The 13,409-nt window shown below is 44.1% G+C and overlaps 2 protein-coding genes across 12 annotated transcripts; one reads left to right on the plus strand and one right to left on the minus strand.

The window, feature by feature from the left end:
* Positions 1 to 526: 526 nt before the first annotated feature.
* ARMCX3 (armadillo repeat containing, X-linked 3) lies at positions 527 to 5,591 on the minus strand. 8 transcript variants are annotated; one of them, XM_011954520.1, is made up of 5 exons: positions 4,939 to 5,591; positions 4,476 to 4,555; positions 4,151 to 4,211; positions 3,819 to 3,889; positions 527 to 3,534 (listed from the first exon to the last, which is right to left on the minus strand). In XM_011954520.1, exon 5 carries the CDS (start codon positions 3,386 to 3,388, stop codon positions 2,249 to 2,251), a length of 1,140 nt encoding a protein of 379 aa, XP_011809910.1. In that variant the 5' UTR covers positions 3,389 to 3,534; positions 3,819 to 3,889; positions 4,151 to 4,211; positions 4,476 to 4,555; positions 4,939 to 5,591; the 3' UTR covers positions 527 to 2,248. The 8 variants fall into 8 exon arrangements, with proteins under 8 accessions (XP_011809910.1, XP_011809911.1, XP_011809908.1 ...); XM_011954521.1 differs by having other exon boundaries at positions 4,476 to 4,583; XM_011954518.1 differs by having other exon boundaries at positions 5,093 to 5,572.
* Positions 5,592 to 10,341: 4,750 nt separating this feature from the next.
* On the plus strand, positions 10,342 to 13,224 carry ARMCX6 (armadillo repeat containing, X-linked 6). Of its 4 annotated transcripts, none has more exons than XM_011954528.1 (4): positions 10,359 to 10,475; positions 10,775 to 10,856; positions 10,989 to 11,076; positions 11,588 to 13,224. In XM_011954528.1, the coding sequence occupies exon 4, from the start codon at positions 11,734 to 11,736 to the stop codon at positions 12,634 to 12,636; it is 903 nt and encodes a 300-aa protein (XP_011809918.1). In that variant the 5' UTR covers positions 10,359 to 10,475; positions 10,775 to 10,856; positions 10,989 to 11,076; positions 11,588 to 11,733; the 3' UTR covers positions 12,637 to 13,224. The 4 variants fall into 4 exon arrangements, with proteins under 4 accessions (XP_011809917.1, XP_011809918.1, XP_011809919.1 ...); XM_011954526.1 differs by having other exon boundaries at positions 10,376 to 10,475; positions 10,989 to 11,067; positions 11,588 to 13,219; XM_011954527.1 differs by lacking the exon at positions 10,989 to 11,076 and having other exon boundaries at positions 10,342 to 10,475; positions 11,588 to 13,219.
* The last annotated feature ends 185 nt before the right edge of the window (positions 13,225 to 13,409 follow it).

Raw genomic sequence — 13,409 nt, forward strand, 5'->3', positions numbered from 1 at the left:
GAGCACCAGATCAATACATTCAAATGACAATAGCATATCCCCATCTGAGTGTCACACAGGTACATCAAACCAAATTTATTTTAAAGGAATTAATCCTCCCCACCCCATCTCCCCGCAAATCTTTTTCTCTCACCTAACAATAGGAGCAAGAAAAAATGTTAGTTCACTTTGCCATCGCCCCACCTTTAAAACTGGTGTTAAATGAGTTTCTACATATGCATGATTTAGCAGGCTTACCATACCTAGCAACTTTAAGCCAACCTGATTTTGTCTCTACTACAAACATTACAGTACATACAGGGAAACCTGGGTATAAAACCGGGTAAGTGAATAGAGGATTTTACCCTTTCCTGGCCTCATATATAAAGCAGGATAACGTCCCTCAAACAACTAGAAATATATTGCAGAGGCTGGTGTGATCATGTCTGAAGAAACACTTTGGATTTTTAGAAAAGAAAGAAAACTACTCCTGTGAGAAATTATTTTAACAGTTGCCTTGCAGGAATGACAGAACTTTACACAGTAGTCACTTAATAAATGTTAACCTTTATTGTCACTATTATTTATTAAATGACACTAAAACATGGCAGAATGCCCCAGCAAAACAAAAGTCAACCAAAAAACTATCAACCCTGCATTCTAGGTAATTAAGGGTGCTCAATTTTCTTAATTAACTACTATGTGCCAGAACATTGTAAGTACTTTGCATATATTACCTCATTGAATCCTCACAATAAGCCTTATCTATCATTTCAGAGAAGAAACTTCAACCTACCTCATTTTTAATCTAAATATTCCTTCCATTCAATATGTGTTCCAATCAATCACTTGCTTCATTCCCATCACTTTTCTTTCTCAAAAACTTCCTAAAAATCAATACCCATTTTAGATAAATAAAAACACGTAGATGAATAAAAAGTAAAAAAGTAAAGATCACTCATTATCCTTCTACCCAAAGATAACTACTGTTTCTATCTGGATATCTATAACTCCAGTTTTTAGTGTCCTTTTAAACATATGTTTTATTAGTCTCAAAAAAATGGAATTATACTTCGAATACTTCTATCTACCCATTTTTTCTTTCTCACTTCACAATGCATAATGAATAGCTTTGCCTGGCAATATAGACTTCCATCAGCATACTTATAATATCCTACTGTGTGAACATTCCTCACTTTATAACCAATCCAATGTACTAGATGCTTAAATTGTTTCCAATTTTTACTAGCTTAGACAGTGCTGGGATGAACAGCCTTGTACATACAATCTTTGGGCAATTATTCAATTACTTCCTTAGGACAAAGGGTTTACACAGTTTAAGGCTTATGATCTGTATTACCAAATGGCCACCACTAGGGTGTGAAAGGCTCCATTTTGCCACACCCTCATTGACACTACACAGTAACAGATAGAGACTTTCATATGGACCCCAATTATTTTCTAGTAAAAAAAGATTCAATGGGTCTGGGTGTTCAGTGGGATAATAATCAAACAACTCTCCACAACTGGCTTCACCCAGCTTTCCAAAATTATCTACACCCACTCTCCACACTCTCCACTCTAAGCAGAATGATCTCCTGACTGTCATAGGAAGAGGGTTCCTACTTTCATGCCTTTCTCACACCATGCCCCCCTCGTCTTGTCTCACAGAATTCCCTAACCACCCTACCCCATTCAGGACTCATTTTCAATTGCCACCTCCTCCATGAAGCTTTAGCTGACTAGCACATCCCACAGAAGCTTTTGCCTCCTCTGTGCTCTCAGAGGGAACATCTGACAATGAGTACATACTTCAGATATTCTGTTATCTTTTTGTTTGTACGTTTCTTATCTCTCCAACTTGATTATAAACTGAAGGACAGGGATGGTTTCTTTCTTTCTTCCTTTTTTTCTTTCCAGCATTAATATACAACTTTATTGATGATACACAAATTAAATCAATGAAAATGACAGAAGGGAGCTTACTTATGATGAATTGGTTCACTGTCACTTATGCAGAAGAAAAGCAAAATATTTCAATCTAGGCAGCGAGATAAAAAGCAACAAACATGTTTTCAGAACAAGTAGTGATATTCATTCATCCATCTTAAACCTAAAGACCAACTCGGTTAAATATCAGCATTGATGATACAATATGATATTCATTATTCAAAACTGGCAGCTGAAAGGATTCCTTTACCATATAAACAAGGTGGAGAAAATGAATAGTTTACAATGTGTGTTGCTTCCAAATTACAAAATCAAGGTGTTATTCCTGGCTCTTTGGGAACATATGGTCAGCCAGTTTGGCCATGAATTTTCCAACTTTTACTTTCACCAAAAAATCATGGTGGCTTTCTATTCCCAGAACTTTATCAGCACACACTTGAAATTCTTTTAAAAAGAAAAAAAGTGAACCTTCACTGAACTGATTCTGAGTAGGTTCATTTTCTTCCCATTTGAAATTATCATTTATATTCTCAAATATGACCAGAAGTTTAAGAATAACTTCTTTGTTCTCCTTCTTATTAAAGAGGGAGCCCAGTGAAGATGGTACTTGGGCCCTGAGTAGTTCCCTAGTCATGGCTGGATTTTCAGCCAAATTCAAAAGGAGTTTCAGAACCTGAAGTTTGGTTTCTTCATTTCCCGCTGAAAATAAACGAAAAAAGTCAGAAATGGAATTAGCAAGCATGTGCTGATACTCATTAGTAACAGTCATATTTGTAAGCAATCTCAGTCCAGCAAGCTGCACAGATGAGTTCAATCGAGAAGTGATTGTGTCATCACACACTTGATTCATGTATACCTTAAGCCTGCGCTGATTTTCAGCATTCACACTCAAGTTATTCAGGACAATTAAAGCCTTTTCCTTAACTATGGGATCCCGAGTATTGAGAATCTTTGCGACAATTGGGAGACCACCGAGATCACGAATAATATCTCTGTTAAATGCATAAGCTGCATTGTTACCCAGAGCAATCAAAGCTGCTTCAAGAATATAAGGCTTTTCGGACATCTCAACCAAGCAAAGAACCTTTTGTAGCTCTTGAGGGGACAAAATGGTATCATCTGAATTGGGGGAAGCCCGTTTCTGGACAGCCCGACGTGCCCGGGTAGCCCTGGCCCTTGCCCTGGCCCTAGCTCTGGTTCCAGCTTCAGTCCCAATCCGGGCCCAAGGTGGGTACCATACGATACTCTTGCTCTCATTGCTGTCATCATCATCATCAGACCAGTCATTATACCTGGCCCCAGAACAGTCCCCAGCATCATCCACATCCCCAGATCCACCCTCAGCCATTTTTTCCTTGTTCTGTTTTCTTCCCCTAGTCAGTTTATAAATGCAATAGCAGGCGCCAGCCCCAATCACCAGGCCTGCGGTCACCCAGCCTACTTTCCTGGCGTAGCCCATGCAATCGTCCCTGACAATAGCAGGGACCAAGGAATAGAGTAGTCACTCAGGCTGGGGGAGGAAGGCTGTGGGCCTGGGCTCAAGCCTGTGGAGGGTGATCGTCTTCAGCCACTTCAAGGCCACAATAGCTGATTCTGGATGTTGACCTAGGAGTGAAAGAAGAAAATCGGGTTTGAGTTTCTCTTCTGCTTGTGTTGTCCCATGCAGGGAGTTGTGCAGAGGGACAAGATAATAATAATTGAATGCTAGGTAGGAAATGTAGATTGCTGACAAAAATCTCTATGCCTCTCATTTCAGCCTTTCCTTCCCCATCCCAGATCACCCCGCCCAAAGCCTAGATAATGCCAGTGGAATCCACAGATTCTACTGGGGTCTCAGTCACCACAACCTCAGATGTCCCCAGGGACCTGACTAGAACCCTTGCACTAACCTCCTCAAGACAAGCAGTTCGCCCCTTCTTCTGTTTCCTGGTGGTGTGCCACGCCCAACAACCTTTCCAATCTGCAGAGAGACCAGAGCCAGTGAGAACGGAGCACTTGATGGATTGACTGTTGATTTGTTGCTTTCCTGATTCACCATTCCGGTTATCAGGTTTGTTTTTAACCTCTTTATGCCATCCCAAACATGCACAGGTCTGCCCCCTCCCTAGCCTGAAATGGGAGGGAGGTAAGGAAAATAAAGCAGGATTGGAAGAGCCTGTCCAAAGTGCGGGCGATTTCTAACCCCTCCCCCATTCTAGGCAGCCCCCACGCCCACACCGACCTCTACTGATCGGAGGAAACTTCCTCCCTCGCTTCAAGCGGAGCCACCTGCTACAGCAGACCTGCAGGATGACAGATCGAAAACATGGGGAGTAAGTGCTGTTGAGAGAGGAGGATTATGAACAAACTATCCGATAGGTTTCCCTGCTGTCATTTCCCCCACTTCCCCCCCACCACACACACACAAAGCACGCCATTTCGCCACAGTCCGGGGAGTGCAAGAAACACATTCGGACTCAGACCTGTACCTAGATTATTACCTTCTCTGCCTTCTCCCCACCCCCGCCGCCAACCCCGTCCCTCCTAGAGTCCCCAGATGGTCTTACCCTCAAATCGACCTTCACCAATTAGGATTAATTTCCTTCCTCTTCTTTTGCTTGGCGTTGTGCCGCAACCTACAGAAAGACTGGCCACCCGCGAAAGGCTTGGACCCACTAGACACAGTGCCATGGTCAGGAAGACACAGCCACAGGCAGAAAGACGGGAAACTGCCGCCACTGCGTGCTTGGTGGACGGACTAGTCCCCAGAACACAAAACTCTTTTCTAATTCGGAGGCCTGGTTGTCAGAGGTTTCCCACCCCTATTACCTCTCTTGGGGTTCTGCTGACATATCACGTTGCATCTCACCACCCCCGCCCCCATATCCAGCCATTCCCCTCCGGCACTGTCCTGGTGGACTAGGGGCCAACACCCAGGCCACAGCTCCCTTTCCGGATTGCGGGCCTAGGCTCCCAGCAGATTCCCATCTCCCGATCTCTGAGCTCTTCCCCAAACACTCCCCAGCTCACCGTTTCGCAGCATCGAAATGGGCTGCAGGCGGGACATATGTCTTGGAAAGCGGGCGGCGAGTGGGAGAGACGACGGAGGCGCCTCAGTACCCGCGACGGTCTCGGCCCTACACCCTCTAGCACCCTGACTTTATGGAATCTCCCAGGCACTGACCTGCAGGGATCCGGGACAATTTTCTTCTCCTCTTCCTTTTTCCCTCCGCCGCAGGCCCGCCCGCCCTCAGGGCAATGGGGAGCTGGTACTCAGACGGGAACAACGACCAGGACAAGAAGGACTTCTGCACACGTCAGCTCTTGGTCACGTGAGAGCTACGTCATCCACCAACTCGGGTCCCCAATTTCCCCTCCCACCAGCAGTGCGGCAGAAGAGGGCCCGCCCCCCTCCTTTCCCTCCCCCACACCAGGCCTTGTTACTCTTTCTTCTTCGATAATCTCATCACCTTGTAGTTGTGTTTCCCTTCCACCGATTACCAGAAAAGGACGACATCTTCCCCTGGGGCTATGGGCCACTTGTACTTTTTATGAAAAATTGCCTCTTCCTTCCCTAGGCTCCTGGGACAGCAGCCTCTCCCTCCACCTTTCCTCCCCCGAGCTATTAAAGTCTACCATTTCCTCTGAAATCTAGTCCTAGATCTGAAAGGAACAAGCGATCAGAAAAGAAAATCTGGAATGAGAGTGTGGCTTTTACTTTCTTAATACTTTGTTATTTTTGTTCCGTCCTTCCCCGCCCCCAGCCTGCATTCTTTTTACGAGAAAAAAAATACTATAAAGCTATTTCCATTTTAGAAAAAAATGAGTGGAAGCTGGAGAATGATGTTGGGTGATGGCCTCCAAAAGTCCCACATTTTCTCACTTGGTGGAGAGTGTTACACACTTCACTCAAAGCAATCTTAATGTCTTCTGGGGCCTAGCACACAGCACAGCCCTGAATGAGCTAATCAGTGTGTCTGGCAATATGTAAATCCTCTGACTAGACCAGTCTTCTAAATAGGAGAGCTACAGACTTTCACCTGCACCCATTAGCAAGGTGGAGGCATTGAAGCCACAAAAGCCAGAACGCAGGAAAAAAAAAAAAAAACCTGAGGAGAAAACATAAGTGCACAGTAGGTATCTGTGAGATAAAGCATGCACACTGAAAAAAATGAGTGTGCATAAAAAGAACATTACAAAATATACTTTGTCAAAATAGATAGTATCATCTATAAACGAAATAAGTATTAGAGGAACACAGACCAAGACAAAATTGGCTGAAACCAGAAACTAGCAATTAGTATGAAACTATTTCACTCACTGGTTTGATAAGCTGAATAATTCACCCATCATCAATGATTTAACTTTTTTAAAGTAGGAAAAGGAATAAAATAATTACATCCCCTCATTATTTAAGTTAACCAGATTTGATTTCAGTTGCTTGCAACCAAACAACCTTAACTAAAGCACAATACAAAAACAGGTAACAATACAAAAAGTAATATAGCTTTTCAGAACATAGGGTCTTCAGTGAGATATTTCCTAATAGTTTGAATAAAAGGTTATTATTTGAGTATAACTTTTAAAATACACAGACAATATGGGAGTAAATCAAGAGACTGAGGAGGTTGAGAACAGGCAAACCCCCAGGAAAATTCGTATCTATGTAACTTCTAGGAGGCAGTACTAGAATGTGATTGAAATTTATTTAGTAAACAGAAACGAAATCAACTATATGATCCTATGTTTAGAGAAAGATCATGTGTAGCAAAGGGGCTCATTCAAGCATAGGAACATATGAAAAGGACAATCAGAAGAAAGTGTTGGTATTTCCCACCCAAGCACTGTCTGGAGGAGAAAAAGTGTTGGCTAAGGAGAATGGAACATTTCACTTTCTCTGGCAGAGTCATGCCCATGATGTGTAATAGTACTTCATGCTTCCTCAGCTGAAACTCCCTTCTTAAGATGAACAAATACCCTCGCTTTGATTGCAGGCTCACCAAAAAACCTTCTAAGGTTGTGTTTTCCGAAGTAGCAGCTTGTCTACAGGGAAAGAATGGGCAGGTAAGACTGACTGAAACCTCCAGTACCCCCTGACAATTGTATTTCTCAGGGCAAATTATTCAGTTGTCACTCCTGTTGAAACAGCCTCCCTTGTGGTCTACTTATGGGGAGAGAATGCAGAGATCCCTAGGTTTGAGCATTCAGATCAATTTATATATAAGTCTCTATGAATGGGAGACTTTCCTTGAGGCATCCAGAGGCAACTCTTCTCAGCATACAAACAAAATCAGGATTTGGTCATGCAATACTGAGGAAGAGACCCTGAACTATAGACGCAACCTTGAAGTGGCCTTGGCTCAAAGGACAACCTTGTGCATCACCATTTCATAACCATACCTTTCTAATGTTTAGTTAATGGTGGAAATTACAACTAAGTTACTCTGTGGCATATTATGCCCCCAGCACTTCCGTTATAGATAAACAAAGGGTTAATTTCCAAAGTGGTTAAAGGGCTCCTGCAAATCAACAACAACATCTGAAACAGTTTAAATTTCTCCCTGGGAAAAGAAAGGAAGTGCATTTTACATTTTACATACCTTATTGTTTTCCTCAGCAAAAGGGTGGGTATTGTGCCCAAAACAGACCAACCAAAAGTTGTCTTACTAAAATTTCAATCTTCATCAGAGAAATAAAAACCTGAAAACCGGTGGACTTATGACATCCTGAAAAGACATCTATCAATTTCTTCTACCTATACCCCTCAGAGATGAGCCTGGTCTTCAACATTTCCTCCTTAAGCTAACCAGGCTTGTTCTATGTTGCTTGCAACCAAACAACCTTAAGTAAGACACAATACCAAAATTACACAATACAAAAAGTAGTATCACTTTTCAAGATAACATCCTTCTATAATTTATTTTTTTCACCCTCCACAATTCCATTAGTGTCACCATTTGCTGATCGTTTTTTTGTTTCTGGGTACTTTGTAAGTTACATATCACATGTGAACTGATTTAAGCCAAAAGTTTTGTTTTGGCAGTGGTTTCACAGTAGTTTTTTGCGGGCTGAGGAACTTTTAACAGTCCTGTCTGAGGACTTCTTTAAGCATTTTCCTTTCTCGCTTTTGAACGGTATGTGAACCTTATAACATGTCCTTAAGTAAATATTTGTTGGTAGATGTATAATGGAGAGCAAAGTAGTTTTTTTGTTTGTTTGTTTGTTTGTTTTTAATGCTAGTCTCCAGGTAGGAATTGGTAGAATCATGGATCAGAAGAACAAAGAGGTAAGAGAATCGAAAGGGTTTTTATAACCATGGGATTTTAGGAAGTTTTAGACAGGGAGTGGATTCAAACCAGGAAAGGTCTGGCATACTGGGAGAATGGTAGTGAGAAGTTATACATTGGACTAACTGGAGAATATACCAAAAGGGTGGAGATAGGTTATACTAGTGAGGAGAGGGTAGGAATAAAGTTTTTGTCCTTGAAGCCTGACTAAGTGTTGTGAAAGCAAGTTCTTATTGTAAAGCCATGTCTGTGACACCAAGTCATCTGTCTTTATTAAGCTTTACATACTCCTTACTTTTTTCAATGTATATATTCAAAACAAACAAAAGCCACTTATACAACTACCTAGCAGCCAAACACTGAATGATGAACTGTTGAATCTGAGAATTCTGTTAGTAAGCCTTCATAAGTATAATTCACTTGTCTAGGGGAAGTAAATAAAGGGTCATGAAGAAAAAAACAAATGAGGTAAAGATTTAGAGAGATAAGATGTGATATTGGTGAGTTTGGACTATAAAAGGGGAAGACCAGAAAGTTGTGACATATTGACTTCTGAATATTCACCAGCAAGGCACTAGGACTCCCTAGCTTGCCTCCTGAAAGGGCCTCCTCCACACAGGGGCCCCTCACTGGGGAGCCCCTCCCTCTGAGGTGTCATATTTCAGTGTTCTAAGAGGTTGCCTGTAGTGTCTATATTTAGAGTATGACTCCTCAGCAGGGACAGGTGGATGCTTGAGGACTAACTTCTGCATACTTGGTCCCTGAGTTTTGGGATTATTCTGAGGGGCTTGTACTGGTGGCTCAGTGAAATTTTAACAGAAGGCAGGAAGTGTAAAGCCCTCTTTTTTCTGGCAACTGCTTGAGATCCTGTGCATTGCCCTTCCACTTGTGAGGGAAAAAATGACACAGACATGAGGGGTGTTGCAGTGACACCCAGTCACCCACAGACCCTCACCACCATCTCCACTGGAAAATGCTGCTCACCACTGCTAGGGTAGCATACAATACATGAATGGCAGACAGCAGCGAGATTGCCAACAGTGTCATGATGGAAAGAAAATTACCTAAAGTCTCATTTTCATCAATAAGATAACAGGAAATTATCTAATTTCTGGATGATTTATGGGTTGCACCACAAACTTCAGAATAGATTTTAAATAAAGCTCTGTGAATTAAAGGCAGGCTAATCTGCGGAGTCACTAATCTGTAAAGTTCATCTGAAGATGTAAGATTCATCTGAAGTTGGGGTTTGCAAAAAAATCTGTCTTTGAAGCCAGAGTGAAAGTCACCCAACAATCTTCTATGAAGATGTCAGTCATATTACACCTAATACTATGAGTTCAGCCAGGAGAAGGAAAGGGACAATAGTTCACATAGTTAAAATGGTCAAAATTAGAACACTGACCTTCTCAGTATAGATTCATTTGTCCATCAATTTATAAATCATGTTGAAAGCACAACTGGTTTTGTTTGTAAGGGTATGTTTTTCATTTTAATATGTTGTTTGAAAGCTGCTATTTCCTGTGCAGTCAGAAGAAAATATTTTCAACTTAACACAAACTAACTTCACCAAATCAATGAGGCCTCCCTCTTAACTGGGAAATCTTGCTTATGTTATATACATTTTTGTAAAAAAAAAAAAAAAAAAAAAAAGATTTGAATTATTTCTTCTCCAAGTGGGAAAAGCTTTATTGTTTTTTTTCCGATTATAAAATAGTGTAGTTCAAGTCAATAAAAAAGAAAGGACAAAATATAACTTAAATGTTATCAAAATACTAATTAAAATCTCACCACTGCCTGGACTTCCGTTTCTGCCCCTTCCCCCAATGTTGATGCAGACAGAGATTGAACATGGAAAAGGGTAGAAATTTAAGAAAGGGGCTGCAGGAGTTCGAGAGCCAAGGAAAGGATGAGACAATTCCCCAAGAAGTGTAAGTGAAGGGTAGACCCAGGAAAAGATGCTGCCCCTTCCTGGAATTAGAGAAACACAAATTCAAACACCAGAAAGACAGGGCCATTTCTGATTTCTGGTATTGTTACAGTGGAAAAAAGTGACAGGGCCCACTGTGGGGGTTGAGGGGGAGATACAAGGCAGGCTGGCGCCTGCCGCACTGCTTGTGGGAGTGGAAATTGGGGGCCAGAGCGCACTGGTGACGTGGCTGTCACGTGACCAAGAGCCGCCTAGAGCACAAGTCCTGCTAGTCGCCTCCGTCTGGGTACCAGCCCCCTATTACTCTGCAGGCGTGTGAAGAAAGAAGGAAACTAGCTCGGACTGTGCAGGTCGGTGCGAGGGTGGGCGCTGCTTCAGAGGAGGTATGGGTGGAAGAGGGCCAAGAACGCCACAGATCCGAGTTCAGGCCGATCACAGCTGGGTCCTTTCTCGCCTACTTTCTAAATACTGCCACCAACCCCCACCCCACCCCGTGCTCATTTTCGTAGAGAGAAGTGGCGGGTTTCGGGTGGGGGTGAGGGGAGTGAATGGCGTTTCCAGAGACTCCGAGAAAAGAAAGGTTCCAGTGTCCCGGGTGCTGGTCCGTCCACCAAGCACTCCGTCCCCTCGGTCCCTTGTCTGTTTGCAGGTTTGTAGGTCTGTTGGCCTGTAGGTTTCGGCACAAGTCTCAGCGAGAGAAGGAGAAAACTGCCTTGGTTGGAACCTTGCAGGTCAGTGTGAAGGTGGGATTAACCCAGGATCACGGGTGGGGGTGGCGGAGGAGGGGGGCTGGGATATGAGAGGGCCGGGTCCGAGTCGCCCTCTCCTGGCCCCTTCTTTCTCCACACCCCCTCCCATTTCAGTGCAGGGAAAGGGGTGTGGCGGCCTTTGCTGGGGAAATGGCGGACGACAAGTGGGGCGGGGGAGGCCTGCGTCCGGAAAGTCAGTAGAGTATGAGAAATCTTTTAAACTCAAGTGCCTAAAATTCACAAAAGCAGAAATTGGGACATGTGTCCTCAATCCATCCACTACACTTTCATTTCTCCATTTCCTCCTACCTGTCTTTGCATTTGCCCTTCTGCCAGGCTCTATCCTCTATCACTGTGGAGGGACCACTGACAACAGAAGACAAGGGAAAACCAAGGAATTTACCTGACTTTGGTAGAGGTTAGTAAGAGAAACTGCCCTTAATCTTTGGAAGTGGAGGTCTGGTGAAGGAGACTACCTGAGAGGTACTCACACTGTCACCTTCCTAGCTATCATAGCACAGACCCATCTCCTGCCCTTCCCTGTGGACCCAGAAAGAGAAATGGGGGCTCCTGAGGTCGATAGAGGAAGACAGAAAAGAACAAAGAAATTATATCCTGTTAATCTGCCTTTCTCACCAACTCAAAATCCACCCTGTCTGTGAGGCACAAAGCCAAACATAGTCCCGAGCCCTAATATTCTGTTTCACCCATAGATTCATCACAAGAGAGCTACAAGAGCCTAGAAGAAGCTAAAGACTGCTACCCTCCATCCTTACTCACCCTGGACCTGAGAGACCTCTTCAATCAGGTGGAGCAAGGCCCTCTCCTGTCCTGCCCCAAGGCTGGCACGGACTTGAGCATGGGCCGGGCTCGGGAAGTGGGTTGGATGGCGGCAGGACTGATGATTGGGGCTGGTGCCTGCTACTGCGTTTACAAACTGACCATAGGAAGAGATGACAGTGAGAAGCTGGAGGAGGAGGAGGAAGAGGAGTGGGACGATGACCAGGAGCTGGATGAGGAGGAGCCTGATATTTGGTTTGATTTTGAAACTATGGCTCGGCCCTGGAGTGAGGATGGGGATTGGACTGAACCTGGGGCCCCAGGTGGCACTGAGGACAGGCCCTCAGGGGGAGGCAAGGCCAACCGAGCACACCCAATAAAACAGCGGCCATTCCCCTATGAACATAAAAATACTTGGAGTGCTCAAAATTGTAAAAACGGCAGTTGTGTTCTGGACCTCTCCAAGTGTCTTTTCATTCAGGGAAAACTGTTGTTTGCTGAGCCCAAGGATGCGGGCTTTCCATTTAGCCAGGGTATCAATAGCCATTTGGCCAGTCTCTCAATGGTTAGAAACACGAGCCCCACACCAGACCCCACGGTTAGAGAGGCTTTGTGTGCCATGGATAACTTAAATGCGAGCATTGAAAGTGAGGGCCAGATTAAGATGTACATCAATGAAGTGTGTCAGGAGACTGTGTCACGTTGCTGCAACTCATTTCTGCAGCAGGCCGGATTAAATTTGTTAATAAGCATGACAGTTATTAATAACATGCTTGCCAAGTCCCTTTCAGACTTGAAGTTTCCTTTGATATCAGAGGGAAGTGGATGTGCTAAGGTTCAGGTTTTGAAACCACTGATGGGTTTGTCTGAAAAGCCAGTCTTGGCGGGGGAGTTAGTCGGTGCCCAGATGCTCTTCTCATTCATGTCCCTCTTTATCAGAAAAGGAAACAGAGAGATTCTCCTGGAAACCCCTGCCCCATAAACGGCCCTCTCGAACACAATGGGACGGAATCCACCCACAACGCGCTTGGTTTGCAGATGTCAAAGAATCTGCAGAGAGTGCTACTGAAGATCCAGCCTTAGCCAATCACCACCTCATTGGGTGAAAGTTCCAGGGCTCAATCCAGGACCACACTCTTATTGGCCATGCAGGGGCTCCCACAGAGCTTTGAGTAACTTGCTGGCTGTGCGGTCTGCAGGCAATGTTGGCACTGTAAATTCCTCCCTTGCAGCCTCCTTCATGTGGTGAGGGGATCACTTCAGCTGCCTGCTGTGGACAAAGAACATCAAATTACAGCTATTGTTGCCTGTGGTGGTCTCCCTGTCCAAGCAGGACCGCTTTGCAGAGACCAGACGCATATCGCAGCTTGAGCTGAAAATGCATTTGTTGCAGCTTAGGTTGAATTATTTTTTCGTTTACTCTTTCTTCTACACGCGCCTGATGGATAGTGAACCCATTCATCAAAAAAGTGCCCTGCTCTTCTGTCTATTGTACCGACTTAACCTCTTCCACCCAAGTCCGCATCTGTGTGTATCATCAATAAAGTTGTGTGCTTTGATTGGCAGAAAAGAGTCATGGTCCTTGTCCTTGAGTTTACAGTCTGCACTGAGAGAAGGACAAAAAAAGCACGATAAACGCCAGCTGACTGGGACTTCTGTTCCCTGACAAATGCCGGCTTATCGTTGCTCACAGGAGGCAGGGATAGAGAGGGGCTGCAGTGCTCAGAATAAACTTCAAGAAGGGGCTGGGGGCGG

Source organism: Colobus angolensis, unplaced genomic scaffold (assembly GCF_000951035.1).
Source record: "Colobus angolensis palliatus isolate OR3802 unplaced genomic scaffold, Cang.pa_1.0 Scaffold385, whole genome shotgun sequence".
NCBI classification, from domain to species: domain Eukaryota; kingdom Metazoa; phylum Chordata; class Mammalia; order Primates; family Cercopithecidae; genus Colobus; species Colobus angolensis.

What these genes read in the sequence shown, in the direction of transcription:
- ARMCX6 (XM_011954526.1), top strand. Translation starts at nt 11,025, where the DNA reads ATGGCGGACGACAAGTGGGGCGGGGGAGGCCTGCGTCCGGAAA. An exon ending in GGGAGGCCTGCGTCCGGAAA is followed by an intron (nt 11,068 to 11,587) that starts GTCAGTAGAGTA and finishes TTTCACCCATAG; the next exon opens with ATTCATCACAAGAGAGCTAC.
- ARMCX3 (XM_011954520.1), bottom strand. Translation starts at nt 3,388, where the DNA reads ATGGGCTACGCCAGGAAAGTAGGCTGGGTGACCGCAGGCCTGGTGATT.